Source organism: Vigna angularis, chromosome 4 (genome assembly GCF_016808095.1).
Source record: "Vigna angularis cultivar LongXiaoDou No.4 chromosome 4, ASM1680809v1, whole genome shotgun sequence".
Classification (NCBI taxonomy): domain Eukaryota; kingdom Viridiplantae; phylum Streptophyta; class Magnoliopsida; order Fabales; family Fabaceae; genus Vigna; species Vigna angularis.
In genome coordinates this window covers 36,182,232-36,196,121 of record NC_068973.1, presented here as the reverse complement: position 1 = coordinate 36,196,121, position 13,890 = coordinate 36,182,232, and the positions used below count along the sequence as shown (strand labels likewise).

Genomic DNA, 13,890 nt, shown 5'->3' with positions numbered 1-13,890 from the left:
ATTTTTATGTAAAATTAGAATTTGTCCATGTTCTAAACTTTGATACAATTTGGTCTCTAAACTTTAAAAATAAATAGATATAGTCCTCATAACTAAAATGTGTTAAATATTTTTGATATGTCAAATGACGTTTTAGGCTGACGTTTTAGTTGTATATTCGTTTTATGCATTATATTTTTTCACTTTTAAAATTTGATGACCAAATTATCTCAAAGTTTAATGATTAAAAATATATTTAACTTTATTAAATATTATCTAACTTGAGAATTGAAATATCTGAATGGATGTCCACTCACACAAAAACAAATTAAACTTAACAAACCAACATTGTCATTCACTCAATTAAATAAGGTGAAAGGAATGGAAGTTAATTTTTTATTGATTTGAATTTTCTTTTAGAAGAATTAGAATCTAGTAGACCCATATCATGTTGTACTTGTGATGTTCCTTTTAGTTGCAATTTATCTAAGATTTCTATCAAATAAGAAAAATGAATATGTTTGTTTTCTAAAAAGCACTCATAACATTGTGAGAATACAAGTTCTTTTAATAGAATCCCTTCCAACATCAATCGAGTCTTATCCTTCATCATGCAACAAAAAAGACAAAAAAGACAAGTTGTTAGCATCATTATGTAGAAACAAAAATCTTGTCCAACACTATTGACAAACTGAATCATTGAAAGCAAAAACAGAGCTGAAAGTTTCAAGGATGTGGTGTTGGCTTACGTGGTCGAAGAAATCCTAATTGTGGGAAATAATGCTCCTATTGCCACAAAATGAACCATATCGTGGATGAGTGCTAAAGGGTGACAAAATGACTAGAATTATGTCAATGTTTGCAGAGATGTCTCTACCTCTATAGAGACCTAAACCACTCAACACGTCAACACTAACAGTTCTCTTAGTTCCTTCACTCCAAAATAGACACAAAATTTACTAAAGATAATAGAAAGTACTAACAATTCCTCACACAGTGTCAATGAAGTGTAGTAAAACACATTAATAGACAAACAAGATTTTTTTTCCTAGATTATAGACATATGAGCCATTGATCATCTTACCCATGAGAAAAATATTGTCACTTTTCATCAAATAAAACCTATATTGGTCAAACTATTTAACGACTTGGTTGCCACCGCTCAACATGCAGGGATCATTCAATTTAAAAAAAAAAATCATTATTTTTAATGTCCTACACATTGTGATTTTTCTTTCTACACTCTAACATTTTTCTCTTATATGTGTTAGATTTAGGAGAACTCTACCTTAAAGATGATTATTGTGCTAATGTTAGATACAACGTTTTTTTTTTCTTTGCTATTGATTCTCATATTCGGATAAAGGTTTTTAATGATTCAAATTGAATCACTTGTTCAAATACTAAAAAATCCACTACAAAGATTTGTATTTTCTTAGGATCTTCCCTCATATCGTGGAAATCTAAGAAACAAAGTATGATTTCCATATCTTCCACTAAAGCAGAATATTATACCTAATTAGTAGCGTGTGAAAAACAAAGTATCTGCCAATTATATTTTTTCGATGACAATTGGCAGATATCTTCATCAAGTTCCCTCCGTGCGTTTATTTTCGATATATCATTTCCAAGATCGGTGGTGAACATATACCATCAACTTAAGGGAGACGGTTGAAATTGCTGAATGAATTATTGCTTAGAAACATTAATCAGTTTGGTTTTCAATTTTTTCCCCCTTATTCCCCTTTTTGCTTGTACATGATAACACACAGATGTCGATCAAAGAGTAAGTTCAGCTTTCTCCTTACCTGTTTTTCCCCTTTTTTCTTTGCACGGTTTCTCCAGCCCTAGAAGCCATGGAAGCTCCTGCTACTACCGCAAGTCCTATGCCATCTCTGATATATCCTAAAATTAAACCACAAGTTAAAAGTAAACAAAAAAAAAATTACATCTGTAGCACACCATGTACAATAACTTGGTATAATTAAGTACACCTGCAAAATTCATAGATAAAAAATAAATCATACAAACATCCTTATAAAATTATTAGAAGCAAATTCCGCTCTATTTCTAATATCAATCAACGTATACACCATGATTAATTAATTAAAAAACGCCTCATTTTCATATTCTTCAATCATATTTAAAGCTGAATTCTACGCAAGTTTTATATACATCCCCATGTGCATGTACGACTTATGATAAAAAAATACGCAAATTCTTGGAATAATGCTTGGAATAATATTTTATATACATCTTCCATAGTGTAAGCGTACTCTCTTATTTCCAGGAGTTCAAATCTCAATAGTTCTTAATGTTTTGTTACGAATAAAATATTAAATAATAAAATAAAGACATTTCACCGCTTAACAAACATCTAATAATTTATTTATCTAACAAACGAGAAGACTAATTGGAGAACATCTAATAATTTATTTATCTAACAAACATCTAATAATTTATTTATCTAACAAACACGAAGACTAATTCAGAAATAAAAGTAAAATAAATTAATGCAAGAAAATATTTACTTCTTTTAATTTTAAATTTTATAATTTGTCTCTATAAAGGATTTTTTTTCTCTTTTATATGTTACTCAATTTTCTTTTTACAATATGTTACTCAACGTTCATTCATACGGAAACTGTATATATTGAATGGTAAGCATGACATAGGAATATATTCATCAGCTGAACTAGAGTATAAAGTAGCTTGTGAAACTCTTATGAAAGGAGTATGGATGAAATCAGATAGCTCACGGGGATTTACACTTGTTGGAGCATATAAGAGACATCTTCATTTTAAATTTCAAACAATAAAAAATATTTTGATGGTTTAACAATTAAAAAAAAAACTTTACAATGCTTTAATGTTATCTATTTTAATTTTACATTGAATTAAAATTGAATTGGCAACTAACAACAAAGATTAAAATATAAAACTTGTAGATATAAGAATTAAAACGCCAAAGTTTTAATTAAAAAATACTAAAAAAATAGAAAATGTACACATACTAAAACGTAAAATTTTTGTCAGGACGAATTTTTTTTTTATATAAATTAAATTATTTAAAAGTAAATTAAGATAAATTAAATATAATTGTCTTGCATTATAATAAGTAAACACGATATATATTAATAAATTATAACAAAAAGATACTGCAAACAGAACATTGAAAAGAAGTAAGTGAAGAATTAGAGAAAGAGGACACACATAAAAAAGAAACAAGAAAGGAACAAGATTATGAGGTGAGACATTTTAATACTATGTTGTCTGCCAAACAGAGCAAACTGTTTGAATAAAAGCGAGAATAAGGAGAATAACTGCAGAAAAGGTAGCAGCAGTTTGCCAAGGTCCTCTACAGTAATCACGTCTGAGAGTTGACTTCAATTTAAGACTTCGACTTTTATACAAAGCATCCAAGTCTTGCCAAAGAGAAATGTAATCAGAACTAAAATCTGAGAGAACGATATTTCTGCAAAGACGTTTAGTCTTTTCTGCTGCAACATCACTGTCACCTAATAAATTCTCCATAATTCCCTCTTTAACCAGTATATCCACATCCTTCCCTGAGTTTACTAGATATTGCAGAAGAAGAGCATACTCTGTTATGTAGGCTTCTTTGGGATAGTGAAACTGCTCCAAAGCCACCATGTTGCGAAACCACAGTTCAGTGTTATCGGTCATTTTGAATTTTGGGATTTTAAGAACCCGTTTTGAAAAACTCAAGTTCAGTAAGCAATTAGTTTTGATGCTTGCAAACCTTATTCCTGCTTCTGACAACTTAGTGACACTAGGGATATGTGGCCATGTGTGGAAAATCCTTGTGGTTTTTTCTCTTTCATATAAATGAAATGTTCGTAACAGATCCGTGAAGTGATGACATGTAATATGGCTATGTGACAGATTGGACTTATTGAAATACTGAAAATATTCAAATGTAAGCTGGATAAATGATGTGGTGTCATCGTCAACAGACAAACCGAAGAGATCATTGAGAACAAAAAAAGGAAGTTGGTTCTCGAGCAACAACAGATCAGAAAATATTGCATTTTCAAACCATGGTGTTGAGAGATACGTCTCAGATGTCCTATAGTGGTGAGCTATCCAAAAGAGTTCGAGTATAAAACCTGAATCGACGCATATTATCTCTACCAGTTTTTTCGTGTTGAATTGAATTGCGTCTGAGTAGCATTTACGAATTTGAGGTTCCTTACCTGCGATATATTTGATCCAAGTTTCCATATTTGTGTTGGTTCGTTGGAGAAATGACTTGCAATACATTACTTTGTGTCTTTCCATGTTCCGAAGACGGTGGGTGTTATGATGATAAGGGCCGATGGAAACAACCTTTGGGGTGTAAGCTTTTTGATTGAGTTGGCGAATAAGTAAGGGTACTCTGTAGATGCAGCACTTTTTAGTTATTGCTGAGTTTGCTCTCTCCAACACTCCTTTAACATGGATCACAACATCATCCATGTTCATCATTCTACTAATCTATCTCTTTTTTTTTCTGATCCATCTATTTATCATATGTCAACACACCTAAACTTATGGTGCTTTTTTTATTTTATATTTACATAATTCATTAGGATATATTTTTTTTAGTCAAGTTGTAAAAGTTTTTTATTAATCAGCAAGAAAAAAATAGAGTCCACTAACACCATGGAAGACAGCACCATTTTCCAAGCATTCACACGTTATCTAACTAGCCGTATTTTTTTTTATCATAAGTCGTACATGCACATGGGGATGTATATAAAAATTGCGTAGAATTTCACCTTTAAATATATTTGAAGAATATGAAAATGGGGCATTTTGTTAATTAATTAATCATTGTGTATATGTTGATTGATCTTAGAAATAGAACGGAATTTGCTTCCAATAATTTCATAAAGATGTTTGTATGATTTATTTTTTATCTATGAATTTTGCATGATTGGTGTACTTAATTATACCAAGTCACTGTATTACAGATGTAATTTCTTCTGGTTATCTTTAACTTGTGGTTTAATTTTAGGATATCTTGACATGCTCACATAATATACATTTAGGACAAAGTGTACTTAGGAGGAGTGAAAAAGGTATTATGGGATTTGAATTGGCCACTAGACCCAAACCAGGAAAATAATCAACTATACTAACATAGTTATTTATATTGAAATGATACACTACACGCATGTATATTGGACTATGCCCAGCATAAATAAAATTTTGAACTAAAATAATAATACAATTACCATACATTATGACCAAACATCCTTAAATCAATTACCATGCTGCTGAACAAATTTTTTTAGCTTCCTAAAGCAAGATTGCCATCTATTTGGTTTACGAAGGAGATATATCAAATGAAAAATACACTCATTTAACACATTACTTTTTAGTTTTTTCCGGTGAAAATGTTAAATGAATGGAATGGTGTCAACCTACTATTGTCTTTGTGATTACAAACATCCATAGACAAATGAAGGGCACACGATAGAAGAATTAAGCCACCAAATATCCTTTCAAAAATGTATTCTCCCACCATTATCATCACCAAACTGTAACTTGATGTAAAACAAAATCTCTACTGACTTTCGTTTTCATAAGTTAAACGCAACGGTATGCATATGTCTAGTAAAGATTGGGCACAAGATATATAAGAATTTGTGGTATATATGATTAATATTTTACAGGGAGGAAAGATGAAGAGAAACGTTAGAAAGCTGCTGGAATTACGAATGCATGCATACCAGTGCTTTTGTCAATCATACTCATACTGAAGGTGTATCAGATATTGTTCTGTGATAAAAGAAACCCTTAGCTCACAAGAAATGAGTATTAATTATTCTGATTCTCTCAAGAAAAGCATCAAGCAAGAGATAAAACTTTCGTGACAAAGACTCAAAATTTAATCGAAAGAAAGGAATCGTGTAATTCTGCATGTTTCTCCACTCAGATTATTCCATCTTTGTTCATCACATTTCAACGACATTACGCATTCTCTGGTTTTCTTTTTCTATCATCCACGTACTAGAAGGATTCTGCATTTTCTCTGGGGTTTTGTTTTCTGGACATACTAAGTGATCAGAATGACGAACCACAGGGACCAGAAGGACGTTGTGATCGATATAAGGAAGAAGCTGAAGGAGGCAGGGCCACCAATAACTAAAAAGTGTACCATATACAGAGTGCCCTTTGATATCCGCAAACACAAAGTAGATGCATACACCCCAAAGATTGTTTCTATAGGCCCTCTTCACCACAACACTCATCCTGGCCTTCAAAACATGGAAAGACACAAACTCATTTATTGTAACTCATTTCTTGAACGAACCCAAACAGATGTGGACACCTGGATCCGCCGCATAGAAGGGATAGAGCCTGATTTGCGCCGCTGTTATTCAGAAAAGCTTGAGATCAGCAAGGAGGAACTGGTGAATATAATCTTGGTGGATTCTGGTTTTATATTTGAGCTTTTCCGGAAAGACTATTGCAAGGACTGGTCTGAGAATGACACATTTATTTCAATTCCCTTGATAAGGGACACTGTAGCAGTAGATTTGTTCTTATTTGAGAATCAGATTCCATTTCATGTTCTCACCGATCTTTTCAAACTCTCTCGCACCACTGGATCTGATGCTGGTAACAACGCCATTCCTTCATTTGATGAACTTACCTTTCACTATTTTGATTTTTACAACAAACCTAAGTTGAAATTCGATGATGAAAGTATTAGCATAAGTCACTTCACGGATCTAGTTAGAACTTTCCACTTGCAACATCCTCAGGAAAACCGACCTTCTAGGCGTGATGAATTACTGAAACATGTTCCTACTGCTAACGAGTTGTCAGAAGCAGGTGTGCACTTTAAGGTTCTCAACAGGGACTGTTTGCTAGACTTGAAATTTTCAGGAGGAGTTCTTCAAATGCCGCAGTTGACAGTGGAAGATCGTACTGAGGTTTTGTTTCGAAATATGGTGGCTTTGGAGCAGTGTCACTATCCTCTAGAATCCTACATTACAGACTATATTTGTCTTTTTGACTTCCTTATAAACAGCAGCAAAGATGTGGATACACTGGTCCAACAGGAAGTACTGGTGAACTGGACAGGAGACACTGATACTGTGGTCAATCTGTTCAATAGTCTTGGCAAAAATATTACACAGTCAAACATGAATTCAAATTACTTATTTGTCAGTCAAAAATTGAATGTTTTTTATCGTAATATCTTTAATAAGATGAAATCCACTCTGAGACGTGATTATTGCAACAGTCCTTGGCAAACTGCTGCTACCATTGCTGCAATTGTTCTCCTTGTTCTCTCTGTGATTCAAACAGTTTGTTCTATCATCGGTGTACTTCCGAAAGAATAGATTTATGCCTCTATCTCCTTGAAGACCTGATCGATTCAGTTATTTTTACATGTTACATGCTAATTGTTGTGAGTGTTTTTTTTTATTCATTTCAATTTCGGTGTTTCAATGGTTTCCTCACTTGGAGTGTTGTAATTGATTATTCTTATGATGCTAAGCGTGAAGCTTGGTGATGCTCTCAAAGAATATTATGCAGAACATGATCTAATCTAATGTAGTTAGTCTCGCTGGGACTGCAGAGATCTGAAATAAAGATAATGTCTTGAAAAGAGATTGCTCTATCTGCATGATATTTTTTTTTTTCAATTTATTTTATTAATTTCTATTATTATACGAATAAAGATAATTGTCATATAAAATCTTCAGTTTTTCTTTAATGATATAATAATTTAACCTCAACATTATAATTTTCTTAAGAAAAAATATTATTTTAATTAGGCTTAATTATTTTTAATTTTTTTCTAATTTTTACTGAAAAGTTACAAATTTGTTTTTTTTTTATTAGGTTCGAATTTTTAAAAAATTAATTCAATTAAATAATTTTCGTTAATAATATACCAACAATCAACAATGTTATATGTCAGTTTAGAGTCTTTTATTTATTTTAATTTTAATTATTTTATCTAAACTTTTTTTATTATGTGTCAAGTATGTTGCATATCATGTAACATAGCAATGTTACATTTCACCGTCACATGTAATGTTATGTGTAATATTATCATTAAATATTATTATTTTGTATTTAATTTAATATGTATATATATGTTCTTTTATTTAATTTAATTTTAATTTTTTTAAAATAAAATAATATTTTGTTTCTTTAAATTAAAATAAAATTTATTATTTATATAAATATTATATTGATATTTTTATTAATGGTGGGAGGAGAAAATGTTAAAAAAATGAATTGGGTTGTAGTGGTAAAAACTGTGGGTTGCTTGGTAAAAAAAACAAAAATGGGAGCGTAAAAAAATGGGATGGTGTGGGAATGAAAATGGACTTCAACTCAACAAAAAATCTAATTTTAATATTTTTATTAATTGAATTTTTCAATTAAAAATTAAAAAAATTAATTAATTATTTTTTTTAATATTCTTTTTAAAACTGAGGAAACTTTGTTTTACCCTTTTTAATTAAAGGTATACTTTTGAAATTTTTGATAAATAATTTTTACTTTGGACCAAATTAGATGTTAACAGAAGAATAACAAATACAAAATTATGATAATAGAGTGAATGCATACACCAATAAAATGAGCATAAAAAACTTATTTTAACAAAATGAACTTAAAAGTTTTATACAATACTTTTTTAATTCTCTTAACAATAGAGATAATAGAATAAACGATACTAATAATAATGACTAGGAATAACAATAAGTCGGGTCGGACATGGATAATATCTATCCGTAATTTGACTGACAAAAAAATTTCATCCGCTACTCAACCTATTACTTATACAGATACTTACTTAAAAAATATTTGTGAATATTTAAAAATCCACGGATAATAAAATTTAAATAAAATTATAAAAAATATATAAAATATAATATAATTTAAATTAAATATAAATTAAGATTTAATTTTAATTAAATTTAACTTTATAAAATATAAATTAATGTTAATTTTTTAATTAAATTTATCTTAATAAAATAGAAATTAAATTTTTTTATTTATTTTTTAGGCTAACAAATATCTATGGATATAGACAATATAATACTCCCATCTGACTTATTTATTAACGGGTATTAAAATACCTACTACCACAATTCGTAAGTAATAAATATTCGCATATAACAACTATTCGTAGCGAATTTTATTCGCAAATATTATCCGCATTTTTTTTTGCCGTCTAATAATGATAGACAAGAGAACTTTTAGGTGTATATTTAATTATATAAAAACTTTAAATATTGTGATATTTATTTAAAACTATTTTTAGTTTTATTCATTTAATATTAATACTTTTAATTTTTATATTACTGTCTACATTCCCACTATAAAATTGTTTACAAGCATATTAAAATAATGCTTTAGGTGTAGGTCAAAATATTGTACACTGAAATAATCACTAGTATTTCGACAAAAGAAATATTTAAATTTGTTATTTAACTATTGAAATATTTTGGTCACTAAACATTTGTATTGTTTATCATAGCTATTTTATTTAAACTAAAAAACTCACATCTTAGCAACCGAAAACTATATAATATTATTATACAATTCACATCCTGAGCAAATTAACAACCGAAATTATTTTTCAATTTAATAAAATTTGTCTCGTTCTCAACCGAAGAATTGGCTGCTGTATATTTTTATTTCAACCACTCAATTAACAAACGAAAATTTTTTTAAATTAATGAGCATAATTACGAACATGTTTTGATCATTAAATTGGTCTTCAATGTTTGGATATGACTAATTTTTTAATAACCGATCAACAATAAAAAATTGAATAACCATTTAATGATGGAATTAAAATTTAATCAATAATTACTTTAAAATTGAAGTTTTTTTCACATTTAACAATGGAATTAAAGTTTTTTTTTGTCAATAAAGTGCATATAGCACTAATGCAAAAAAAAAAATACATATAACATTACGGGTTCAACCACTCAATAGCTAACCTTCAAAATGAATGGTGAAGTCGAATTTGTTATACTGACTAAATTTTGCGAAAATGTTTGCTGTAAAGATAAGAATGTATTTACGTATGAGGTCGAATTTCCTAGAATTAGACGTCAAAAGGATATAAAACGTCGAATGACCAGCGTTAGATGTTAAAAGGTTATTGAATTCAATAAAAATTTGAGCGGAAGATTGAAAATTCATTTAATTTACCTTTTTCTCTCCTCAAACTTTTATGGAATAAAGTTTGACGACCATTACATGTAATCTTTCTTTCATTTGTTACAAATACGTGTTAATTAACTACTTTATGTATGATTTTCGTTTGTTTTAATCGATTATTTTCGTGTTCTTGTCCTTCATAGATGCATTATGTTTTCTCTCACTGGTGGCAAAACTTTATTTCGACGAACCCACTTTTTGAAGGTTAGTTTTCGTTTTCGTTTTGAAGAATTTATTTGTTGAACTTGTTTGTTGTTTTTTTGTTTAACTTGTTTGTTGTTGTTTGATTGAACCTGTTTGCTGTTGTTTGATTGAACTTGTTTGTTATTTGTTATCTGTTATTGTTGTTTGTTGTTGATACTACACTCCACATTCATAGTTCATGTTTTATAAAATACCAAAAACTGAAATTTGTTGTTTTTCTTCTTTTCATGTTTAGTAGAGTTGTAAAAAAGGATCACAATTAATTAAAAAAACAAAAAAAAATTATTAACGCTGACAAAATTTGACATTAATTCGGTTAACATCGAATTGTTCTATGTTTGACGTCAATTTAACGTCTTTCCAGACCTCGAATTCGATATGAAAGGTTAAAACACACTGACTTTATAAAGTATTTTTGTATTAATGTAGAGTGATAATTCATAATATTTTAACAAATTGTTAAATCCGTAAGTAATATTCAATTGTGAAGATATCATTATTTTTATGTAAATCCCAATAAAATCACACTTATCTGTGTCATAATTAATGCAGTAAAATTGTAGCTAAAGGTCTGTAGCCACATTTTAGCCAAAAAAACAATTGTAATTCAAACCATATTTAACCAATAATATAGCAATCTTGAATTCGGTAATAAAGTGGAAAATAATATAATCATCTAACCCAGCTAACTAATGCAATCAACACCTTAAAAGCCATCACATGTATATGTAACATTTTGACATAAGCTATGATATCTGCTTTATGTATTATTATATGATTGTGCGCATTCGAACACGATAACTACTTATTTCTCCTACTCTAGCATGGCAATAAAGAAAAGTAGAACAAAATTTTGGTCAAATACTATCACCAATCACCAAACAGCTTTGAACTTTAGTAAATTAAAAATTTATTAGGGAATAAACATGGATGAATCATGATTTAATTTCATGTCATTGACTTAGTTAAAAAAACCACACTTGCAGTTTTCAGCGCTCATAACAAGTATGCAAGAAGATGGACAGATGTAAACGGTCACAAATATGTTTTTTTTTTTGGCATATGATAGCTTGCATTGAATTTAGACTTTTGGAACTTAAACTAGATCTATTCAAAACTAATTATATATACTAAGAGATAACAAAAACAAACAATAAAATAAAATTAACTAAACTTATATGAACGTTAAAGAGAATAGCCATGCTAAAATAGCATATTCAGAAGAAAATGCATACCTAAGATGTCTTGCTATACATATGCAAAAGATTATAACTAGAGCAATAATTGACAATATAAGATAACTTTGATTGGAACTTATAAGTGTTATAATTGTCCAAATTTATAACACATATAAGTGATTTGTACACCGTATTACCTTTTTTTTTCTTGAGATGATTATGATTTTTGTTAGTAAATTCTCGTTTAAATTAGATATTTTTGGACTGCATATGAACATTTTTTTTCTATGATAAAATCATTCAATTTTTATTTATTAAAAATATTTAATTTTATGTTCTAAAATTTTAATTTTAATTTTCATAATTTTTGTATGTAAGTTCTAATGAATTTTATTTTTAAACAAAAAGGGAGGTGAGAGACATTTAAATAAAAATATAAGAAAAATAGTGTCATTTATTAAAAGATACAAAAAACAAATAAATATACGATTAAAATAATGTAAACTCATAAAAAGAGATACATGTTTATTTTTAGATTAGAAAGAATATAAATATAATTTATATAATATATATTGCAAAAATGGAAAATCATAAGTTTTCATTATGTTTAAATTCAGAAAAAAGTCCAACTGTACTTACAACCATTTCAGTTTTGATAAAAAAAAAATCTATTAATAATCTCTCATAGTAACGATGATCCTTGAGCATTGTAGAACTAGTTGCTTATATAATTCATTACGTGGAAACTACGTTAAACAGAATATGTCTCCTTACACCAAACAACTTTAATATTTATTTCCATTTTCTTTGGCAACAAAATAAAAAATATATAATTAAAATATTAATATAATGAGTTTTCTACAGGTTATATAGTTTTCGAGGAGATACCAAAATACTAAAATATGATCTCACTTTCTTTGTAATCGAACACACGTTAATGTCTATTTCTTGGTCTAATTGTACCAAAGAGGGTGGAAAGTGTCTGTGCATAGGGTGAGAGACAGAGTTCGATTATTTAGATAAGTAGAATGATGAACATGGATGATGTTGTGATCCATGTTCAAGGAATGTTGGAGAGAGCAAACCCACCCGTAACTGAAGAGTGCTGCATCTACAGAGTACCCTTACTTATTCGCCAACTCAACGAAGAAGCTTACACCCCAAAGGTTATTTCCATAGGCCCTTATCACCGTAAGAACTCCCATCTCCAGAACATGGAAAGACACAAACTAACCTATTGCAAGTCATTTCTTAAACGAACCAACACAAGTATGGCAAGCTGGATCAATTATATAGCAGGTAAGGAGCTCCAAATTCGTCAATGCTACTCAGACGCACTTGAGTTCAGCCCGAAGGAACTGGTAGAGATAATCTGTGTGGATTCCGGATTTATACTCGAACTCTTTTGGACAGCTCACTATAAGACATCATATGATAAGTATCTTTCAACTCCATGGTTCGGAATTATGATATTCTATGATTTGGTGTTGCTTGAAAACCAACTTCCTTTTTTTGTTCTTCATGATCTCTTCAATCTTTCCACTGTTGATGGTGACGGTGACATCCCTTCATTCATCCGACTTACATTTGACTACTTTGACTTTTTCAATAGATTAGATTAGTCTCCTGATAATCTTATCACAACATGTCATCACTTCACGGATATCTAATACGAAGTTTTCACTTATGTGGAAGAAATAAGACTACTAGGAGTAGCCAATGGCCGCATATTCCTAGTGCTACTAAGTTGTCAGGAGCAGGAATAGGGTTAGGAAGCAACGAAAGTAAGTGCTTTCTAAACTTGAGTTTTTCAAAAAAGGTTCTTAAAATACCAAAATTCAGAGTGGACGATGGTACTGAACTTTTGTTTCGCAACATGGTGGCTTTGGAGCAGTTTCACTATCCTAAAGAGGCCTACATTACAGAATATGCTCTTGTTCTGCAAGATCTAGTAAACACAGGGAAGGATGTGGATATACTGGTTAGAGCAGGAATAATGAAGAACTTATTAGGGGATAGTGATTCTGCTGCTGAAAGAACTAAACGTCTTTGCAGAAATATTGTTCTCAAGGATTTCAGTTCTGATTACGTCACTCTGTGGCAGGACTTGGATGCTTCGTATAAAAGTCGTCGTCTTAAGTTGAAGTCAACTCTCAGACGTGATTACTGTAAAAGTCCTTGGCAAACCGCTGCCACCGTTGCTGCTATTGTTGTTCTTATTCTTTCTTTTGTTCAAACAATTTGTTCTATCTGGCAGATAAAACAGTCTTAGAATGTCTCACCTTCTTCCGAATATCATCAGTCTCCGTCCTTGTTTATT

The 13,890-nt window shown here is 29.9% G+C and overlaps 3 protein-coding genes across 3 annotated transcripts; 2 read left to right on the top strand and 1 right to left on the bottom strand.

The window, feature by feature from the left end:
- Positions 1–630: 630 nt before the first annotated feature.
- LOC128196281 (uncharacterized) lies at positions 631–4,480 on the bottom strand. The gene is made up of 3 exons (XM_052876536.1): positions 4,197–4,480; positions 1,788–1,884; positions 631–670 (listed from the first exon to the last, which is right to left on the bottom strand). The coding sequence occupies exons 1-3, from the start codon at positions 4,465–4,467 to the stop codon at positions 631–633; spliced, it is 408 nt and encodes a 135-aa protein (XP_052732496.1). The 5' UTR covers positions 4,468–4,480.
- Positions 4,481–6,009: 1,529 nt separating this feature from the next.
- Positions 6,010–7,575, top strand: LOC108331162 (UPF0481 protein At3g47200). The gene has a single exon (XM_017565804.2). The coding sequence runs from the start codon at positions 6,057–6,059 to the stop codon at positions 7,338–7,340; it is 1,284 nt and encodes a 427-aa protein (XP_017421293.1). The 5' UTR covers positions 6,010–6,056; the 3' UTR covers positions 7,341–7,575.
- A 5,640-nt stretch (positions 7,576–13,215) lies between these two features.
- Positions 13,216–13,842, top strand: LOC108330491 (uncharacterized). Its single transcript, XM_017564975.1, has one exon. The coding sequence runs from the start codon at positions 13,216–13,218 to the stop codon at positions 13,840–13,842; it is 627 nt and encodes a 208-aa protein (XP_017420464.1).
- Positions 13,843–13,890: the final 48 nt, after the last annotated feature.

Excerpts from the sequence above, each read along its gene's own strand:
- LOC108331162 (XM_017565804.2), top strand. The coding sequence starts at position 6,057 with ATGACGAACCACAGGGACCAGAAGGACGTTGTGATCGATATAAGGAAG.
- LOC108330491 (XM_017564975.1), top strand. The coding sequence starts at position 13,216 with ATGTCATCACTTCACGGATATCTAATACGAAGTTTTCACTTATGTGGA.
- LOC128196281 (XM_052876536.1), bottom strand. The coding sequence starts at position 4,467 with ATGATGAACATGGATGATGTTGTGATCCATGTTAAAGGAGTGTTGGAG. Across the intron at positions 1,885-4,196 it reads TTGGATCAAATATATCGCAG|GATATATCAGAGATGGCATA; the intron begins GTAAGGAACCTC and ends GTTTAATTTTAG. Across the intron at positions 671-1,787 it reads AGAAAAAAGGGGAAAAACAG|TTTGTCAATAGTGTTGGACA; the intron begins GTAAGGAGAAAG and ends TCAATGATTCAG.